Source organism: Prinia subflava, chromosome 10, assembly GCF_021018805.1.
Source record: "Prinia subflava isolate CZ2003 ecotype Zambia chromosome 10, Cam_Psub_1.2, whole genome shotgun sequence".
Classification (NCBI taxonomy): Eukaryota; Metazoa; Chordata; class Aves; order Passeriformes; family Cisticolidae; genus Prinia; species Prinia subflava.
In genome coordinates, this window is record NC_086256.1 from 24,671,905 (window position 1) to 24,693,606 (window position 21,702).

The window sequence follows — 21,702 nt, forward strand, 5'->3', positions numbered from 1 at the left end:
AGTCAACTCTTCTCCACCGTCCATTGGTGGAGGCTGCTTTCTTTGCAATCTGATTGGAGGCCAGGTGCAGCCATGCCCCGCCCCCTGGTAGCCTGTGCCAGGGCACAGGCACAGCCCTCCCTCCACATGTCCCAACTCCAAGGCCGTCCCTGGGCAGCCTTCCGGGGGAAAGGGGACTGTGGGGAGAGCAGAGGATGTCCAAATCACAGTAACATAACTGTACATCAATAGAACTTCACATAATATTCATCCCTTAATTGTGAGAGCCAACCATCGTGTTACCTGTCTGTGACATTTCTCTGGGGAGGTGCTTGAAGCTGTGAGTGGGGAAGGGCCTTTACAGTTGATTGTGCCAAGATATATATATATATATTTGTTTTATTTGATTTACCAAAAATGAAAGTTGTTGAGAGAATTGCTGAACTTTCCCGTCAAGTTTTTTGTCTTAAGGACAGGAATATGGCTGTGACAAACCATGTGTAAGCCGTGTTTGGGGTGGGTGCCTGAATGTCACTTCCCTCATGGACACTCCCAAGCTGTTGACTCTTCTGGGAGATTGCCCTTAATTTTTTCTGTTGATGTTGCTCTGGGTTAACCAGAGGTGCTCTGGGAACAAGAGAGTTAATTTTGTGGGGTGATGGAGGCCTGGGGACCTCCATGAGGGATTTTGTTTGTTTTGCTGTTCTTCTTCCATATCAGCCTTTCCAAGACTTTCTGGAACACCTCTGAGACATCTGAGTAAATCTAAGTTTATGAAATATGCTGAAGTGCTTTGTGTGGTATTTTTCATCCGGAGGCTCTGAACTCTACCTGTGCTCAAGGAGTTTTAGCTGGCAGGACTGGTGTGTGTGGTGCCCCACACAGTGGGTGGCATGGAGACACTGACTCCTCTGGCATGGCCATCCACATCTCTGTCACCTCAAGCCCAGGAAGTTTTCCAAGATTTCTTGAGCTCTTCATGAATGGGCAGTGTAAACACTTGTGTCATCCTTAGGCCATTTTGTCATTCTGTGAATCCATATGTAGAGGTGATAAATGAGATTTCCTGTAAGAACTCACTACCCAGGATGGTGGGGAGGGGCAAAAGAAGTTGAGGACAGACCCTTTCTTTCCCAGAAGTCCCCCTGAAGGGACTTTCAAGTCCCTTATTTCAGGTGTTTGCCTCTGTGGAAGTCCTTCCTTTACTGGTGTCACTTGTTTTAGTGCTCTGTCTAGGTGACTCCCACACCCTGGATACCATCCTGTCACCATCCAGGTGATGCAGGTGTAGCTTTACAAAGGTTTAAATCCTGGTTTGGAGGCTGCTGCTCTGGTAGGTGTGCTCAGCTCCTTTGCAGGCTGGAAGGTTTCTGAGCTGAGTAAGTGCAGCAGATGGGTGCTGGGTGACCTTGGCTGGCCGCTCTGTCACTCCCTCTGTCAACAGGACAGGGAGAGAACATGACCAAAAGGGTCAGCATGAGGACAGGCACAACTCTCACCTCTTAGCCACACAGGCAAACGGGCTCAGTTTGAGGAAGTGACTGTAATTTATTGCCAGTCAATTGTAGCACAGTAGGATAGTCATAAATAAAGCTAAACCCACCTTCTGCTGTACACATTTCCTTCTTTCCTGCTGCATCCCTCTACTAGCTATCAATGGGATTGGAGTCAGCCAATGGACCCTGCTGAATTGGCAGAAACACAGTTCAATGAAAAAGAAGAAAATTTATTAGGAAGAAATTGTTCGTTGTGAGGATGGGAAGGCCCTGTGAGAGGAGCTGTGGGTATCCCTTCGAAGCATCCAAAGCCAGGTTGGATGGGCCTTGGAGCAACCTGGGATAGTGGAAGATGTTCCTGCCCATGGCAGGGAAAGATTTACTGTCCCTTTCAACCCAAACCATTCTAGCATTCTATGCTCCTGCTGCCCAAAACCTGCTACATAAAGCTATTATAAGGTGAAAAATCAGAAAACCTGCATGGCTTTGGTGAGGATTTCATTATCTTAATTGATTAGCTTACTGCTAATTGGAGACCTTGTAAAATCACTTCTCTGACTGAACCTCTTGAAAAAGACCTTGCCTTTGTCCCAGTGAGTTCTTATATAGTAGATGTGTAGTTTTGAGTCTACTCAGATGGCACCCAAACTTCCGTGACAGTACAAGAACTTGTAGGAAAAAAGACCAGAGTCCCAAAGTGCAGCATTGTGGAAGAGAAATGTTTGCAGGCTGGGTCTCCTTTCCATAGCATCTCTCTGCTTCTGGACTTTCAGAGATCTTGGCGGAAAACTGTGTCAGAGGAAGCATTGTAAAATCTGTCTTCTATCTTTAAACATGTATTTAAGCGTGCTGGCTTTCACAACGAATTGTGGCATCTACAGAGGAAACCAGTTGTGTGACTCTGCTCTTAACGATCACTCATCTTGCTTAATCCTGTTTGGGATTTGCAGCTTTTCCTTGCTTCATCTTCTTTTGATGCTGTGGTAGTGAACAGTGTCATTCTGGGTATTTTAGGAAAAAATTCCCTTCTTAAAAATGTTTGATAGCTTGCAGCACTGGTACTCAGCTCCTCTCCCAGTTGCTGTCCACCCTGTTGGAATCAAGGATGCATTTCCACTGCAGTTAAGCTGCTCAGATAAACAAGTGCTGGGAGCAGTGCAGTCACCAGAGCTCAACTCTGGTTGCAAAACTTGCCCAAATAGAGCTGGGAAGCAGCTCCTGGGTGACTCTTGGCATGGTCAGCCCATGTCCCTGCAGCCAGCTGTGGAAATCCCCCCAGTTCAGGAGGTGCCCTTCCTCATCGCCTCCTGCATCTCCAAAGGAAACTGGGACAGGAGCACACCTTTACCTGTCTGGCCCTGGCTCTGGGACCTGGGAATGAGGAAGGGATGTCCAGCATGCACTGTCTGTCCCTCACACTCCTGTGCCCTGGGGCTGTTCCCTGTGAGCCAGAGCTCCTGGGGTTGAAGCTGGTTTGGTTAAACCCAAGTCGTGGCAGTCCAGGCAGGTATGAGCAGGGTTTTAAACCTGGCCTAGCTGAAAGGAAAGAACTAGAGATTTGCCTGCTTGTATTATGGTTTGTGTTACAGCAGCTCATTCAGGACTCATCCAGGTGTTCTCTGGACTACAGCTGGCCAGTCCTGCACCCTGAATTAGCTACAGTGCACTTACCTGTTCGAGTGCCATCAGATAAGGCTCTTCCTGCAGGGCCCTGGGGCAGATCCTGATTTTTGCAAGGGGAAAACAAGCTAAACTGCTCCCCTTTTCCAGCCTAACAGCCTGGGAAAAGTAGGTCAGAGTTGGCCAATCCTCCACATCCTACAAGCTGTATGTGCAGGTCTTCTTGTGGCTGAAATATGGATCCATAAAAGATGGATAAAAAAAAATATCTTAAATTAATTGTGCTGCTAACAACTGCTCAAGATATCTACTGCAGAGCTCAGTCTAACGCTGAAGCAACCAAGTGCTAGGATCAATTCCTTGGCACACCCAGTATCCTTTCCCTTTTGTAGGGATATCCAGGGCGGGGAGGTGGAAGTTGTGGGAAATGGATTTGTAGAGAATTCTCAAAGCCTGAAAGAAGGCTCACATAGTATGCATCTTTATGGAAACTTGGAGATAAGAAATGCTGACTTAGAAATGCCATGGAATAGGACGGACATTGTTAAGAGAGAAATAGAACTAGAAACAAGTTTCAAATCATGACCTTGCAAATAATCCAAAGGAAGGGACTGGAGCTAGGGAAGGGTCTGGAGCCCCAGGAGTGGCTGAGGGAGCTGGGAAAGGGGCTCAGCCTGGAGAAGAGGAGGCTCAGGGGGGACCTTCTGGCTCTGCACAGCTCCTGACAGGAGAGGGCTGTCGAGGGGTTGGACTCTGCTCCCAGGAACAGGGACAGGAGGAGAGGGAATGGCCTCAGGCTGTAAAGGAGGAGGAGGTTCAGGTTGGATATCAGGAGGAATTTCTTCCTGGAAAGGGTGAAGAAATTTTTGGCAGGGGCTTCCCAGGGCAGTGGTGGAGTCCACATCCCTGGAGGTGTTCGAAAACCACGTGTGTGGCACCTGGAGACAAGGTTTAGTGATGAACACTGTGGTGATGCTGGGCTGATGGTTGAGCTGAGTGGTCTTGGGAGATCTTTTCCAATCTCACCCATTTTGTGATTCATCATCTGGGTACTGCCTTGTATTCTGTAGGATTCCAGCAGTCCCAGATATCCATCTGTACCAAAGAAAAGCTCTTACAACTCAAGAATGTTCATTTATCTATTTCTGACAGCATGTGTTCTGAAAGGGAGGGAGAAAATGATCAGCCTTCCTCACGTTTGCCACCACATGAAGGAACACTTTTGTAAAGGATGGTTTTTAGTGACAGGCTTTATCAAAGTGTCCAGCCAAGAGTGTTACAGGGCAGTTGAAATCCAGGGAATGTGTGCTCAGTGCTGGGTTTTTGAAACATTTGTGATAGTTGTCTGAATTAAAAAGTCAGGGGAAGAGACTCTTCTCCCTCACAGGCCCTGAGGCTGCAATATGGGAAATGAAGCTCTAGGGCTGCTGGGAGAGTCCCAAAACCTCTAAGGCCTCCTGATACCAAACACAGACCCAGTGTAAACTTGTCCTGGTGATTCAGGAAACGCTGCCAGTGTAAATCTGTATTAGCAGAGTTCATGCCAGACTGGGAGTAATCTGTACTCCATCAGATAGCATAAATGTGGACTAAAAATCATACTGTGGGTTTGGAGTAATTCAGCAGGAATGTGATGATTTACCTGTACTTACTGAAGACAAAATTACCCTGTCCAGGTCTGGCATTTCCATGGACCCACAGTCAGAGCTGAGCCAGTCCTGACTCCTGTCCTGCTCATGTCTTTGGTGGTGGAGTGTCAAGTGCCAAACACCAGGCACCCACCAAAGTCACTCACTCATCCTCAGCTGCCACAGGTGGGCAGAGGAAAGAAAAATTTAATGCAGGGTCCATGAGCTGAGATAAGGACTGGAAGAAAACATTCCAAGGTCAAAAAAGACTCAGCTTAGAAGTACAAAGTGAATTTATTACTAACGAATCCGAGGAAGATAATGAGAAGTAAAGGAAGCCCTTAAAACACCTCTTTCCCCCAGCCCCTCCCTCCTTCCCACTGACAGGGCAGGGAGACAGAGCATGGGGGTTTGGGCCAGTTCAGCACCTGAGGTTGTCTTGTGCTGCTCAGGGAGAGGAGTCCTTCCCCTGGGAGACCCTGGGGTCCCTCCACAGGAGACAGCTCTCTGTGAACCTCTCTGCCCTGGGTCCACTCTCACAAGCAGCAGCCCCACCACACCTGCCACAGCCTGAGTCCCTCCCAGGGGCACACAGCCCTCCCAAAACTGCTGCAGTTTGGGTCTCTCTTCCCAGGGGTGCAGCCCTCCAAGGACAGGCTGCTCCAGCCTGGGAGCAGGGCCCCTCTGCCCACTGGGTGTCCCCTGGATCACAGCCTGCTCCAGGCATCACCTGCTCCAGCGTGGGCACCTCCCCAGGGGCTGTGGGGGGATCTCTGCATCCCTGTGGATCCCCAGGGGCTGTGGGGGGATCTCTGCATCCCTGTGGATCCCCAGGGGCTGTGGGGGGATCTCTGCATCCCCGGGGATCCCCAGGGGCTGTGGGGGGATCTCTGCATCCCTGTGGATCCCCAGGGGCTGTGGGGGGATTGCTGCATCCCTGGGGATCCCCAGGGGCTGCAGGGGCACAGCTGCTCCACCATGGTCTCACCACAGCCTGCAGAGGAATCTCAGCTCCAGCACCTGGAGTCCCTCCTCCCCTCCTTCACTGACCTTGATGTCTCCACATTGTTTCCCTCTCATGTTCTCACCTCCTCCTCTTCCCTGACTAGAAGGAAAACGGTGTCCACATTGTTTTGATTTTCTTCCTAAATCTGTTATCCCAGAGGTGTTACCATCCTCTCTCATTATCCCAGCCCTGGCCAGCAGCAGGTCCATTTCAGAGCCATCAGGGACGGGCTCTGCCAGACGTGGTGGAGGCTTCCAGCAGCTTCTCACAGCAGCACCTCTGTACAGGGGCCTGTACAGATAACCTGGAGAAGGCAGTGTTTCTTTGCTGTTGGCATGTCTACAAATGTGGTTTGACCAAAAGCTGACTTGTTTGAGGTTTTTTTGCCCTTTCAAAGCTGGATCAGTGGAAGCAGTGGTGTCCTGTACCAGTGAACTGGGTGATAGTGCAGTGCCTGTGCTGGGAGGTTCTTCCTTCCACTGAAGTAATGCCAGAGATGAAAAGCACTGTCATAAAAGGCACAAATAATTTTTAATGAAGGTGTTACCTAATCCCAGGATTTCTCAAAGCATAGCTGCTGCTTCAGAGCTGCCGTACTTCCCTTGGAGTCACCTTCCGCTCACGAAATCTGGCTCTGCATCACCCTTTGCAAAATCCCCAGAGCCTGCAGCCCTGGCATTCCCTGTGGTGCCTTAAACACAAGCAGCCGTGAGTACTCCTGGGGTTTTTAGGTTGCTGTGACCTTCTGGCAGATCTCCTGGTATCTGCATTACTGCTAGACTATGGATTTGTCTGCAGCATCTCCAGTATCTATTCCAGGGTTGGAGGGACAGTTATTGATAAGTACAGTTTTTAATAATTTTTATGAAAGTGGGAAACCCCATGGATTTAAAATTCATTACTTTTTCTCCTGACCATGGCAGACACCAGCTCTCATTTCCATGACACTGTGAGGTCCCATAAAATTCACAATTTTAGAATAGAAAGTCACAATTTTAGAAAAGATATTCTGTTGTTATTTGGCTTCCTTCCCCTTCAGGGAAAGAGAAGTCATCCAGCAATTCCCATTATTGCCTTGACCTCAGCCAGGCTGCTCAGCTGCATGTGCTAAACAAGTTGTACTGTGTTGCAGCAAGCCAAAAAAAATGGTGGGAAATACACAAAAATGGTCATTTGGGACCTAGTAAGTTTTAATGGGATTGCACTTAATGGTGGATAAATTAGGGGTTATTACCACTTCTTATTTTGAGATAGATAGGCATCTATCTCAGTATTATACTGGAACAGGCTTTCTATAGTTTCTTTATGGTAATTATGCTGTTGAAGTAATTGAAATTGGAATGACTGAAATATAAACCATATATCTGAAATATTTATCATATTAATATGGAGGCCTGATGACAGCCATCTCACCAGACTACTAACATAAGATCAAATGGTTTTCAGTCATTACAGAAAACTTTACAGGTTTTCCTAACAGCCAGGTTGCTTAAAGCATTACTCATTTTTCACTGTGAAAATGCTTGACCCTAATTACTGTCCACTGTGTGTTTCACTTGGTGATTCATAATGTAATTTAAAGGGCGAATCCTGTAGCCAAAACTTAAGCAGGAGATAAATCAAACGAGGAAAAGTCAGCGAATCCTTACTTTCTACCTCTCAGCCATTCCTAAGGCAGCAGTTTAAAAACGGCAGTGGGGATGCTGACTCTGCTCTTGTTTTTGGATGTGTGTCTTCAACCCCTGGAGCTTTGGGTGGGGGGCTGTAAATCTGAATTATCACCAACATTTTGGTAATTACGTGAGACTTTATCTGCCTCCAAGCTGCTAATTGCAGGACCCTCGTTGGTGCTGAAAGCCTTGATTGTGTTTTTGAGTGTGAAGGTGGGGTTAGAGATACTTGTGCTTGATTGTTGGTTCAGCCTGCCTTGTTTCTGAGAAATGGTGATGGAGTGGGAGCATTGCGTCAGGAACAGCCCGAGGAGGGCTGAGCTGCACAGAAACTCTGCTTTCCTCAGAAGTGTCCTGGGAACAAGTGCAAACTCCCCCAGGTGGCTGCTGCTGAGGACGCTGCGCTTGGTATCTCAGGGAGCTGCTCTGACCAGTTCCCCACATAGTGCTGCCCCTACACAAAATCCTTAAGGCTGGGAAAGACCTTTAGGGTCATCAGGTCCACAGAGGTAATTCTCAGACATAGAAATTCTCTTGTCATGATTGAACATCAGCTTTTGACCCATACACCATAACAATTCTTCCTTTTAAAGTCAAAATGTAGATGGCAGCCTTCCAGTGCCTAAAGGGGCTCCAGGAGAGCTGGAGAGGAACTTGGGACAAGGGCCTGGAGGGACAGGACAGTGGCTTCCCCCTGCCAGAGGGCACAGTTAGATGGGATATTGGGGAGAAATCCTTCCCTGTGAGGGTGGGGAGGCCCTGGCACAGGGTGCCCAGAGAAGCTGTGGCTGCCCCTGGATCCCTGGAAGTGTCCAAGGCCAGGCTGGACAGGGCTGGGAGCACCCTGGGACAATGGAAGGTGTCCCTGCCATGGCAGAGGTGGGACTGCATGAATTTTGAGGTCCCTTCAACCCAAACCATTCTGGAGTTCTGTGATAACAGTGGTGATCAAGCTATTTTTAGTTATGTTTTCAGCTTAGTTTTTTTTTAACATTACCTGGCAAATCAATTAGCAGAAGCCCAGGCAGGAATAAAAACACCCATGCTGAGAGTGCACGCTGACTGTTTATTGTACATTTGATAACTCCAGTGTTTTGAAATACATTAAGTGAATACTTCTGTGTTATTTGCCAGGTTGCTGGTAGTTTTTGGTCCCTATCCAAGGAGTGAGATTTTGATTCATATAATGTATCTTAAAGAAGTATTTAGCATTGCTTATAGCAATATCTTAATCAGAGCAAGCAGTCTTCCTGTATATTTTCTCTTCATCTACAGAAGGAAGTTAAAAAATAATAGATTTTCATTTTCTTAGCTGAAAATAGCTCCAAATAAACTTTCAAACATGAAAGGGCAAGTGATTAAATCTTTGCCTTGGGTTAAAAAGCTAATAAAGAGATGGAGTGAGGTGACTTGGCAATACTCAACTACCAAGACTGATTTTTCCAAGTTTAGTTGATCCATGTCTTGGTTTTAGTTTCTGTTTCAACACTTACCAGGGTTTGCCTGATAGGAACTTGGTAATGGATCTGCATGTCAGAAGTCTGGGGTTTTTACATGCTTTGGGTAGGAAACCATTTGCTGTTTGTGTTGATAAGAAAAATTAGATTTTTCTGACAGAGTTGGGGCTGATCGCAACATGATCTGAATGGAGAGGGAGGCAGTGATGTTTTGCCCAGAACTCTGTTCAGCCATCAGGATTTTGTCTAAAATCCAGGTTTTTGTGGGCAACTTCAGTCTCTTGGCAGAGCAAGCCTGGGTGTTTATTGCCAAAGTCGTGTGGGATATCAACACTTGGCAAATGAGACCTTGTTACTTCATGGATTTTTACTTTCAAAGAGCCTTGTTTCTCTTGATTCTTTTCTTTGTGGCAGAGCTTTGTGTATTAGTTGAAAGGAACTAATGGAAAAGTTGGCAAGTTGGAGCATCTGCTGGTGAGGAAAGACTTGGGGCTTGATCCCCCAGTTCCCCTGCCCACAACGAAGAGACAAGATCAGACATAATTCATCAGGAGCTAATAAAGGTTGCTATTTAAAGGCTTTCCACACTGATCCCCAGCTTTAAATAGCTGCTTGTTCATTACTCAAGGAGCACTGAGACCACCTCAATATAGCAATTAGCTGAGCCCCACAGGTATGGAGCACAGTGGAAAACTCCTTCAGAAGTTGGATTAGGGTAATACTGAATAGGATTTGCCTGGGGACACATTCAGAACCTCCTGAGTGGTTTCCAAGAGCAGGTTTTTTTTTTGGTTGTTTGGTCAGTGTTTTTTCCCCAAAAGACATTTGATTTGATTTGAAATTATCCAACTACTTTGTCTTCCTCTTTTTCTTCTTCTCCCTGCAGGAGAGGGAGAAGTGGTTCTGGGCCTCAGGAATCTCACAGATAAGGTCTTATTGAACTGCCAGACTTTCTAAAATTTGCCTTTACTGAAAAAAAAGTATTTTTAGACTTAAAATGTGGCCAAGGAGGAATGTTTGCACTTGGTTTTCCTTGTGATAGGATTTAATCTCTTTCCGAAAGAGGCCTTTCAGGAATTGTTTGTAGTGGGTATTGGTTTGCTTGATAACGTTCCACTAAAGCAGAGGACAAACTTGGAGGAGAGGATTCAGTTTCCTCCTGAGGGACAGCTCCAGTCTCTGCTCCCTCTGGCCAGGGCCAGGACCCAGGGAATGGCTGGAGCTGTGCCAGGGCAGGCTCAGGCTGGAGCTCAGGGAAAGGTTCTTCCCCAGAGGGTGCTGGGCACTGCCCAGGGAATGGGCACAGCCCCAAGGCTGCCAGAGCTCCAGGAGCGTTTGGACAATGCTCCCAGGAATGCACAGGGTGGGATTGTTGGGGTGTGTGGGCAGGGACAGGGGCAGGACTGATGATCCTTGTGAGTCCCTTCAGTTCAGGATATTCTGTGATTTCATGTTTCAGTGTTGGAAAGACGTGGGTGTTTTACCACAGCAGAGCAGGAGGCTTTTCATGATCCACCACAATCACAGACATAACTTCCCTTGCTCTCCTGGGAAGCATCTGAGCCCTGGTCCCATTTGGCACCACTCCTCATTGCACAGAAAACCCCTGGTGCTTTAATTTGTTAGAAAGTGCATTTTTAGGGCTGCATTCTGTGCTCTCAGGAATGGCTATTTTTAGACACAGTGTTACCAGTGTTTCCTTTTCTCCCCCTGGTAATTCCTGTCAGCTGCAGTTGCCATATCTGTGTTTCCATTCAGGGTTCTGCTGTGTAAATAAGGTCCTGATCCTGTGGTGACTCCCCAGAGCTGTGGTGGTGGTAGTGTTTCAGAGCTGAGTGCCTCTTATGCTGTGTGCAGCACTGCAGTGCTGTGACTGATTTCCTCCATCACTCCCAAACCAGCAAAGGTGAAAGAGGATCCAAAACCCACAGCAAACTGCTTGTTTTCATTGTTTTGTGGGATGCTTGCTGCTGCGACACGAGCCAAAGCCATTAAAGGCTAGAAAGAGAGGAAGAAGTAAAAGCTTTTGAAAACACCAATGGCTGGCAGGTGTTTGTATATTCCCAATAAACTTGACTCAGTCCCTGTGCCATTCTGTTTGCTCAAGGCTTTTCCCCATCCCTCCTAAAACCCTAATGTTTCTTTTGGGGAGATTGTTGGTATCATTGCATCATTCCTCTCTTTACATTTATGTAACTTACAGAGTTGCATATCTTTCTGTCCTTGACCATCAGGGAATTTGTGGTTTCACACAATTGTATCAACTATTTCATGCTGGAGTTTTCCCTTGCCTGACCTGTGTTCTGCTCCACAGTTGACACTCCAGATCCCTACGTGGAGCTGTTCATCCCCACTGCCCCCGACTGCAGGAAGAGAACCAAGCATTTCAACAACAACATCAACCCCGTGTGGAACGAGACCTTTGAGTTCATTCTGGACCCCAACCTGGAGAATGTTCTGGAGGTAAATCCCCTGGCTGGGCTGGGGAGATGGAGGGTAAAATAACAGTGGCTAACACATGTACGGTGTATGATGTCTCAAGATCACAATCGCTTTGTTTAAAATGTTAAACCTGGGTTCAGCTGTGCTGCTAAGCAAGAGGTGTTGGATAAACTGAATTATTCAAGGAGTAGTCTGAAGAGTCTTTACAGGATATGCCTGTGAGTCATCTCTTGGACAGCTCCTGAGGGACAGTGGCTTGTTATTTCTCACATCAGCTGTAGAGTACTCTCTGCTTCCTACCCTGATTCAGCTCTTACAGACAGGGAATAAGTGGGGCTTAGGTCAGGTGTCTGCCCGTGGAGACAAAGTAAAAGGCTGATTCTGCTGTGTCCTCCTTGCCTGGAGCCCACCCAGGGCTCTTCTGGGGCCATTCCATGTGCAGCCTTGCTGGCCAAGCCACTGTTTGCTCTCAGTGCGTTAAACCTCTCCAGGCTGCGCACAAGAGCTGAATGTTAGGTGTAAGTGTTTTCTGAGTGGGCAAGGATTTAAGGCTAGCTCTGGTCCTTCGTGGGCTCTGTTCTTCATAGAGGATGGCCCTGCTATCTGCCCTCTTCTGACCCAAGCATACAGAGCTCAGTTTAAATTGGCCAACTGGGACAGAGGCTGCAGCCTGTGAAGGTTTTCCTTGAGCTTGTGACCATCAGACCTTTGGTCTGAAAGGAAACTGTGCTTCCTACAAGTTCCCTTTGTTCCTGGGGAAGGCTCTACAGTTTGAGCATTAACCAATGGTCAGCTTGTTGGATCATGAAGAACTATCCCATGCATCCTGCGCTATTGACAAAGGATACTAGGGATTTCCCAAGGATTTCCTGGGCATCAGTTCCTGCCTGTTCCTCTGGTGCCATTGCTGGGGCTCCTGGAGCAGAGCCTGGGCCCTGCCTGAGCTCCCTTACACTTAGGCAGCTTCCCTAGGAATGTTTGAATTTGTTGAGGACAAAATTTGGTTCAAGGGTTTCGAAAAGAATAAAACTACAACAGTCTGTGCCACAGTTTGTGACTACAGTCACAAACACAGCAGGATGGATTATAGGTAGAAATGTGTTTTTACAATAACTAAAGGCTGTTGCTGGTTCTGAGATAGTGCAATAAAATTCCCTGAAAATTGCCTGCAAAGAGTAGATGATAACATTTAATAATGGTTAATTGTGGATCTGGTAGTGTGGGCAATAGCCTTTGGATTCTGCAATGGAGTGCAGTGTCAGAAATATGTAAAGTCACGATCCCACCCAAACCGTCTGTGAATTCTGAAGCTCAGACTCCACGATCCTTGTGACTCCTTGGATTGTTTTAATCTGCATCTTTAACTCTATCCCAAGTGCAATTTTCCCTTTGAAGTGTAAGCAGCTCTTCAAAATCCCACTAAGAAGTTTTTGCTTTTGGTTTGAGACAGTGCTCAGAAATTGCAGGAATGGACATAAAGTCCTGCAAGGAAACAGAAGTGTAAATATCATTAAAATAATGAGCTCTGTCCTAAAATAAAGAGAATTCATAGTTTCAAAGGGTTGCTTGTGGCACAGGATGAAGAAGATTCTTTATAGCTGAGAAGAGGCTGATCCCAGATGTAGCAACTAATTATTCAAGTGATCGTATCTTGATTCTTTTTGTTTTCTGCAAAAAATGCAGTCCAAGCCATGAACATGTGATATTTTAGAAGATATAATGCCACAAAATGGAAACAAAACCTATAAGTCAAATGAGTTTGGAGATCTCATTTAATAAAATGCGTGTAAGTGATAATTTGAAATTCTTTCTGAATATCTTACTTGAGGACTTGGAAAGCAGCCACTGGGGAAAAAGGTTTGCTAAACGTAGATGCACATGGATTAGAACAAAAGCGTGGAATGGTGTTCTGCCATATCCACATCCATCTTTGGATATTATCCCATTTTGGAAAGGTCTCTGCTCCAACATGGAGGGTATGAGAAGAGACATGAAGTTCTGGCTGGATAGAGAGAGCAGCTTTGTGTAAATTGGAATGCTGCACACTTTGCCAAAACGCTGCTGTAACAATCTTGATCTGTAGAGTCAAGGCTGGGGTATGTGGATTCCATCTTCTCTGAAAAGTTGCTGGATTTTTTTGGACCTATCACAGATAGATTTATACAAGTTTCTCCATAGGGAAGTTTCACTGACTGGAAATTTGAAAGTACTGTGCTTTATATGTAGAATTTGAAGGTAATAGAAAGATTTTGAGATTTGCTGCCAGACAGGTGCTGGGATGAAAATCCTGTTGTGAATAATCCTGGTGTACTCCTGCAGTTCCGTTCCTTGAAGTGCCACCTCCACTGTCCATGTACTTATCCTGGTTTAAAAGAAATGTCAGTTTGCAATGGGCATTGACTGCGATGGGTTAGGCCCATTCTTTTTCCATATAGTTTTTTTTTTTTTTTACTTCAGGTGTAGGCTTGATGGAATTAAAAAGGGATTTCTTGCAGTAGAACTGAATATCCAGATATCTCTTCCAGGTTACTCTCATGGACGCCAACTATGTTATGGACGAGACTCTTGGCACATCCACGTTTCCCATCTCTTCTTTGAAACTGGGAGAGAAGAAGGAGGTCCAGTTAACTTTCAATGATGTAAGTTGGCCATTCATGACTTTGCCCTGGTCAGAAGTTTCCTGAGCATTCACTGTTGCCCATGGATAAACACAGATCCTATAGACACTTTTAAGCTTTAATTATTTATTTTCTTACAGCTGTGATGAGAGGAGAATTAAGCAAAACAGTGCCACTGAATGCCTTGATGTCCCTGCTGGAAGCAGGGACATCTAGTCTAGTTTGGAACTTTCTCTGCCTAAAGCAGTTCCTTCTGCACTTGATGTGGTTTAGTTTCATAGCCTGAGTTAGTGTGAGCTTACTCAGAGTTTGCTGGTCAGTGCATTGCCCCTCCTGCTGCTGCCTGTGACTTCCAGAAAGCTGAAGGAATTCTTTTATTATTACATGTTTCACTTTCTGTAAGAGGCTTGTTGTAACACAGCCCTGGTTAACGTGCAATGATGCAGTAATTGAATTATTCCTTTTAAACACGTCTGCAAATCAGATGGAGTCACTTGAACAGGACTTGTCTGCCTGCACTGTAACCCCTGGAAACTGTTGTTAAATCTGGGTGGAATTGAGCTTGTTCTGCACATACTAAAATCTGTAAATATCATCTGCATTTCTGGTTTGGGCTGTAGTCTATTGTATAATCAGAGATCTTGATGTGTGACCATTCTGCTGTTTTCCATGTGATACAACTTCAAAAGCCTAGTTACAGCAAGTAACTGGTTAAAGGCCTATTTATTGGAAACCAGAGAGTTTCAGATGTGAGCTTTAGCATTTAATTTGGCATAGCCTTAGGGCAATTTGGAATTTTGGTACATTCCGTTATTTTTCCTTTTTAAAATAGCAGCATTTTTTGAAGTTTCTGCATATTTATTTCACTAAGTGTTTCAGTAACTCTTGGGTTTCCAGAGCATGGGCTGAGAGCAGGTGCTGGTTCTTCCAGGCATGAGGTGGGGCAGTGAGAAAGAGCTGATGAATACATTTTGCAAACATAGTTCACAAAGGTCATTCCATTAATACAAGGCCTTGCCTTGCTTGAACTTCTCATCAGTGTTCAGCAAAGCTTGGTAGGGAGTCATAGGAGAAAAAAACAGTGCAAAAAAGGCAAATACACTCTGAAGTTCATAAGCAATTAGTTAAGGGGAGATGAAGTCAGATTGAGCACAGTGTAGACATAACATGTATTCCTGAAATGTCAGTGGCAGTCTGTATAAGGTATAGAAAATGCCATGATATCTCCCCATTGGAATGCTTCCCTCCAAGGGTTTATTTCATGTGCATACATTTTTATAAGCATTGGATCACTGCATGGTTTCAGGATCTCTTTCTAAATTAGTAATACCAGGTGGGGAATAATGTAATTGCTTCCCTGCCTTTGAAGTGCTTCCTCAGTGACTCTTCACTGTGTTTGTTCATGTCCTCCCTTTGTTGTTTCTCTGCCTGTTCTTTCCCCCCCCCACCCCCACCTTGCTCATGCCCTGCCTCATTTGCAATTCCCATCAATTCCCATTTCAGGAATTGGGTCTGCATGTGGGAGGCAGAGGCAGCTTTGCCTCCCAGATCCTTCGGTGCTGTCTGAGGGTCAAGCAGACGGTCAGTCTGGGGTGTTGTGGCTCCATCCCTGGTGTTCACATGCCCCAAGTGAGGAGGAGAGTCTGGTTTCTTGTAGAGGACAGTCTGAGTCTGTCACTCCTCCAGGGTTGCTCCAACAAGGCCATTGCACAGAGAGGGTGAAAATACCTCTTCGTTCTTAGTTCCACAGCCAGTACTCCTGCATTGTGCCTGACAGGGAATTGGTGCTTTAATCATGATTTTTTAACTTCTTGCCTGCAGCAACCCTTTCAGTGCTCTGTGAAAGGCAGAGGAGGCGCCAACCCATTGCTCTTGGCCAGGGAGTTCAGTGTGGCTGGCAAATGAAGCCGTTGTGCAGTGACATTTATTGCATTTTCCAGCAAGCTGTAAGCAATCACCCTTCCTGATTGCTAGTTAAGGCATGTTTAGCTGTGGAGAGACACATGGTAGCTCCTGTGGAGCACAGAGCAGTCATTCTCCCACACAGGTGGCACTTAGATGTGATCCCCTGGTTCTCCTGCCAGCCATGAGTGGGTGAAGACAATCAGATCCCCTCAGGACAGAAATGAGTTGCACTGTCAGAAGGGATTAGCAGTACAAGACAGTGGGATCTGAGGGATGAAAGTCAGCACTTACCAACATTTTCCACTGCATTCAGTGCTAGTGGTGTATTTTGGAATCACACTGTGTGCTTTAAAAAAAAATCCATAGAAAAGAATCTCATTCATATGTGCCAAAAATATCCTCCTTTAAAAAAAAAATGAAGAGGAAAGAAAGATTGGAACTATTGGACTACTTCTGCCAGTAGTCAATGTTCCAGGTGTGTTTGTGAGTTTTCCCTCTCTAAGTGCTGTAACCATATTTAAATATTTCTTGTTTAGGTCACAGAAATGACTTTGGAATTGTTTCTGGAAGTATGGTGAGTATCTCATATTTTTTTTTTGAAAGGTGAAAATATACCAGCAGCAAAGGATTTTTTTAAACTGTTCATTAAAATATTCATGGAATCAGAATATGCTGAATTGGAAGGGACCCACAAGGATCATCAAAATCCAGCTCCTGGCCCTGCACAGGACATCCCATGAGTCCCACCTTGGTGGGATTTTCTTAGAAACGTGTGAGCAAGAGTGCAAAAATTCCTTGTTGTAGCATAGAAATACCAGGTACTGTAGAAGTGAGGAAACTTTACAATTTTGGTTTATTTTCATGTTGTAATTCTGTTATTGACTAAGCACCCTTACTGGGACTAAGAGTTGTGACCCTTCCAAATGCCTGCAGGAACGAGGCCATTGCCTGTAGATCTCTCAGCCTGGTTAATGTGAAGACCTTTCCTTCTCAAGGGCTTTGTTTCTGAAAAACCCATGAACCTCACTTAGGTGCAGCTTTAATCCTCACTGTTTTACCTTCTCTGGGAACTTGGCCCCAGAGAACTTTCAGCTGCTGTCACAGAGCTGCCCCTAAAATGTATTTAAATGTAAATACCACACAGTGAAGATTTAGGTGAAGATTTAGGGCCAGGAGTCCTCCATGTAAAAGCTAAGCAGATGCCTACCTTTTTTTGTCCCTTTTTTCTGCCTCTCTAGCTTTCTCCCTCATTCTTCACCTGTCCTGGCGAAAGACCAAAAATCACATTGAGGCATAATCAGAACAATGCATTTCACATCTAAAAATGATTTTCTGAGAGCGAGGCATTTAAGGAGCCATTTTTTGTCTGTAACTATAAATAGAAGCACTGTAAAAGTCAAATTATTTCCTGATTACTCTGGAGACTGACAAACCTCCCCCAGGGATCATTTCTGCTCAACATGTTGTACTAGGAAAATACATTTGTGGGTGGTCCTTGAGACCACCCTGAACCAGCCAGGCTTTGTACATTACAAAGCATTTTGTATCTCTGACATTAAACAAACAGAAGACGCTTGGCTGTGTCTTCTTCTTAGGCTTTGAAATGTAAAAGATCTTATCAAATTCTGCTGCTGTTCCCTGATATCCATGCAGGTTGTGGATATCTTCATGGAACATTGCTTCTAGGGAGTCTTTTCCCCTCTTTTCCTAATCCTGTTATTTTATTACATAACAGGTTGTTTTAAGAATCTGGGGAATTATTATCTGAGCCTAAATGGATCCATTTCACCATTGTGTGCTTTTCAGTGGGTGCCAGGGTGGATTTGTCCACTCCTCCTCTCTGCTGTCCATGAGAAGTGGCAGCTGAAGTTGTACCTTTATTAAAGTACAGCACTGAGATCCTTACGCAGCCTTGTGTACGCTTTTTATCCCACAATGTGGAGAAAATACAGAGAAAAGGGCTTAGTTTTTCCTGTGGTGTGCCAGTATCATCTGTGCTGCAGATTTGCAATTATATGTGAGTGGAGAACCTGCTTGCTGTATTTACTTATTTGCTTTTAATGAGTTCTGTATAAAATGCATGTCTTAAAGGCGTGTTGTACTTTGCCTCCATCACTCCAGAGCTGACAGATGGTGTCATGTGAAAAACACAATTTCATTACATCTCGTGTGAGTGGGTGAGGATTTTCTGCTCATGTCTGCTCGCTCCCCACGGCGATGTTTGTGGTGCTGTTCGGAGCTGAGCCTCCTGTGACAGCCTGTCCCTTTCCCAAACAGCTCCTCGACGGACCTGCGGTTCAGCATGGCCCTGTGCGACGAGGAGAAGAGGTTCCGGCAGCAGCGCAGGGACAACATCATGCACAGCATCCGATCATTCCTGGGAGAGGGCAGCCACAACCTCACCTCTTCCCGAGATGTGAGTTTGGAGAGTTCCCAGCGGGATTAGCACCCCCTTTGAATCCTTCATTTGCCTGGGAGAAGAAAGAATGAGGCTTGCAAGGTGGAAGGGTTTGATGTAGAAAGATTATGGAATATAAAAATTCTTTTCTCCTCTGAACGTACAATATTTAGCCTGGAGAGTAATTTTTCTTGGCTCTAAATTTATAAATAAAAGTTTATGACTGGGGGAAGCTATAAAATGAGAGATTTAGATTAGATATTAGGAAGAAATTCTTCCCTGTGAGGGCGGTGAGGCCCTGGCACAGGTTGCCCAGAGAAGCTGTGGCTGCCCCACCCTTGGAAGTGTCCAAGACCAGTTTGAACGGGGCTTGGAGCAGCCTGGGCTAGTGGAAGGTGTCCCTGAGGTGGCAATGGATGAGTCTTAATGCCCCTTCCCACCAAATCATTCTGGGGTTCTGTGATTCATTGGCCCCTTAAACAAACTGCTCCAATTTTTCCCTGTTTTAATCCCAGGCTTTGTTAAGGTGTTGGCTCTGAGGGGAGATTGCCATCTGAAAAGTGCCTCAGGGTGTGTGAAATACCTGCTGAATCCTGCAGTGGCTCTGGGCACTCACCCAGCACAGAATGTGCCCCTGCATGCCCGGTACCCATCTCATGCTCTGTGACCTTCATCTCTGAAAGACTAGGCAGGAAATGAGCCGGTTTAAATTTAGAGTCAGCTTGGAAATTAGTTTATTTCTTTCCTTCCTTCTTTTCCTTGAGTCAGTTTTACTGGATTAGGATTATGAAGTTTTATTTCTTTGAAACATGAGGAACTGCAGCTTTCCTTGACTTGCTGGTGCTTTGAACCAAGCCAAGAGGAATGGAAGCCAGCAGATCTCAGTGGGAGAATCAGGGAATGGTTTAGGTGGGAAGGGGCTGTAAGGATCATCCAGTGCCACCCTCTGCCGTGGGCAGGGACTCCTTCCACTGTCCCAGGTTGCTCCACACCCCATCCAGCCTGGCCTTGGACACTGCCAGGGGCAGCCACAGCTTCTCTGGGCACCCTGTGCCAGGGCCTCACACCACAGTGAGGAAGGGGCCCAGATCCTACTGAGCTCTTCAGTGATTTCATAAAACGCTGCATTATTTAGAGTTGATTAAGAATCCACTCGGTACAGATCTACTTATTTTGCTGTAGCTTTTCCATCCTCTTCCTTCCTTGCCCATTCCCTCTCCTGTGCTGCTTCCAGAACTGTGACAGGAAACTTCGTGCCTGTGGGGGTGTCAAGCATGAACATAGTCTATGAATTAATCTGGGTTGATTCCTTCATTGGCATTGGTTCCTTTTGTACACTTTTAATGTAAGGAGAATGTGACAGTCTTTTGCAACCAGCACTGAAGAATATCTTTTACATTTCCATGAAGTTTGGAGCAGGTGGTAAATGTTACATTGTTGTGTACTTTGGAACTCTGTCTTACTTTGTGAATGTTCTTCTGTGAACTTTCTGAGGAACATCAATGAATTTAATAAGTATTGTACATATATTAATTGGACTGAGATAAATTGTGTGTATTTCGAAGGAACGTTTTCAAGGTTTTTTAATTTTCAGTTCAGTTATTTTAATCAACATATGCAGATTTTATCAGAGTAGGAGTCTGTCAGTGTGACATTGGTGTGACCTAGAGCAGAACAGGACCTTCCTCAGAAAGGATGTGGATATTCTGCCAAGCTCCAGTTGGAACTGGAGTGATATTCAGTGCCTCAGGTTTGAGTTCCATGCAGGTGGCATGAATTATTACAAAGCATAGCTAAGATCTCTTATTCTTTGTCATCATCTTCCCTTGCCATCCCTCACTGACTCCAATACTGAAGTTTTATCAGTAAAATTGTATCTTCCCAGACAGTAACTGTAGGTAGGTATCCTCCCATTTTTCATACGCCAAATGTGTATTTCTAAGCAGACTCGTCAGAATTTTTGTCTTTTTCTAGCAATGAAAAAACCCTTTTTGTTCAAATCAAACTGTAGTTTTAGTACTACAGAAGCAAGATAGCAAGAAGGAAGAGAGCAGGAGGATTTATGGGATGTTTGAAGTCTTAACATGAAACTGGGAGACATTGAGTAGTCTTAGCTGCCTGTGGGCCTTGTTTAATCTTAGACAAGTCACATACTCAAAGTTCACCCAAGTTGCTTCATCTGTGAGTAGCTTGTGCTTTGCAGGGATGCTAAGAGATTTTAATACCTGAATTCATTATACATGTCTGGATGGGAAGTCAGTAGTTCCAAATTTCCTAACTTAATCCTGAGGCACATTCTGGAAACACAGAGGTAGAGGTTTCTCATGCTTCCGTTCTTGCTCAATTTATTTTTAAAATTTTTGCTGCTTCAAGCAATTTTCTAAAAATACCATAATCTTCTAAAGAATGCATACAGTTCTCTATGACTGGATTTGCAGAACAATTTTTTAATAATAATTTGTGTGCCCTTTGGCATTCTCTTTCCACCACAGGTATGCAGATTTTGTGCACTGTTTTTCCAGGGCATTAGGATAAAGACATCTGCACTATTCATTCCCGAAACAAGATTTAGTATGGTTTAGCTTTTTCTTGCCTGATTACTGGAAGATATGATTAGGAACCTTTTGGCTTGAGTGAACTCATGTGCTGGTGGTTCTGTACAGAGGATTTGGGGTTCAGTAGAAGAGTGTGCAGCCCTTGGTATCCTCTTTTCTCTGTTTTTCATCAGGGCATGGTTTCTTGGTTCTTGGCTCTGGATGCTCTGGCTGCAGCTCCTTCCCCCCCTCCCTACCTCTGCCCTATTTATCAGATAAGGCAACTTGCAGGATGGGTGTATTTATTTCAAAGTTTACTGTTGTGTGCCCCTAAACACGTCAGAAATGGAATGGGAGCTAAAAAGCTGGTGTAACCAACCTGCCTGCTTCCTCTGTAGAGCAGGAGAGGACTCTGAACGTGCCTCACTTGATTTATGCTGCAGCTCAACTTCTACTGAAATAAATGAGCAGAAATACACAGTAGGTGCTTCTCTTCGGTTTATTTTTTGTCATCATTTTAAAGTTTTATTTATTTACTGTGCAATGCTGACAGGTGCTGGGGAGGCTCAGCCTGGAGAAAAGGAGGCTCAGGGGGGACCTTGTGGCTCTGCACAACTCCTGACAGGAGGGGACAGCCAGGGGGGTTCGGGCTCTGCTCCCAGGAACAGGGACAGGAGGAGAGGGAACAGCCTCAGGCTGTGCCAGGGGAGGGTCAGGTTGGATATTAGGGAAAGTTTCTTCATGGAACCAGGCTGTAAAGCATTGTCAGGGGCTGCCCAGGGCAGTGGTGGAATTATCATCCCTGGAAATGTTCAAGAAATGTGTGGATGTGGCACTTGGGGACAAGGTTTAGTGGTGAACATGGTGGTGGTGCTGTGCTGATGGTTGGACTTGATGATCTTGGAGGTCTTTTCCAACTGGAACGATTTTGTGATTCCAGAACCCACCT

General features: G+C 45.4%; 1 protein-coding gene across 2 annotated transcripts in view; it reads left to right on the forward strand.

Moving 5' to 3' along the window:
• PLA2G4A (phospholipase A2 group IVA) overlaps nt 1-21,702 on the forward strand; it is a 69,518-nt gene that overhangs the window by 24,192 nt on the left and 23,624 nt on the right. For both annotated transcript variants that reach the window (XM_063407777.1, XM_063407776.1), the window contains exons 5-8: nt 11,171-11,319; nt 13,824-13,937; nt 16,358-16,395; nt 18,099-18,237. In XM_063407777.1, the coding sequence (XP_063263847.1) occupies nt 11,171-11,319; nt 13,824-13,937; nt 16,358-16,395; nt 18,099-18,237 (440 nt within the window). The remainder of the gene's footprint in view (nt 1-11,170; nt 11,320-13,823; nt 13,938-16,357; nt 16,396-18,098; nt 18,238-21,702) is intronic.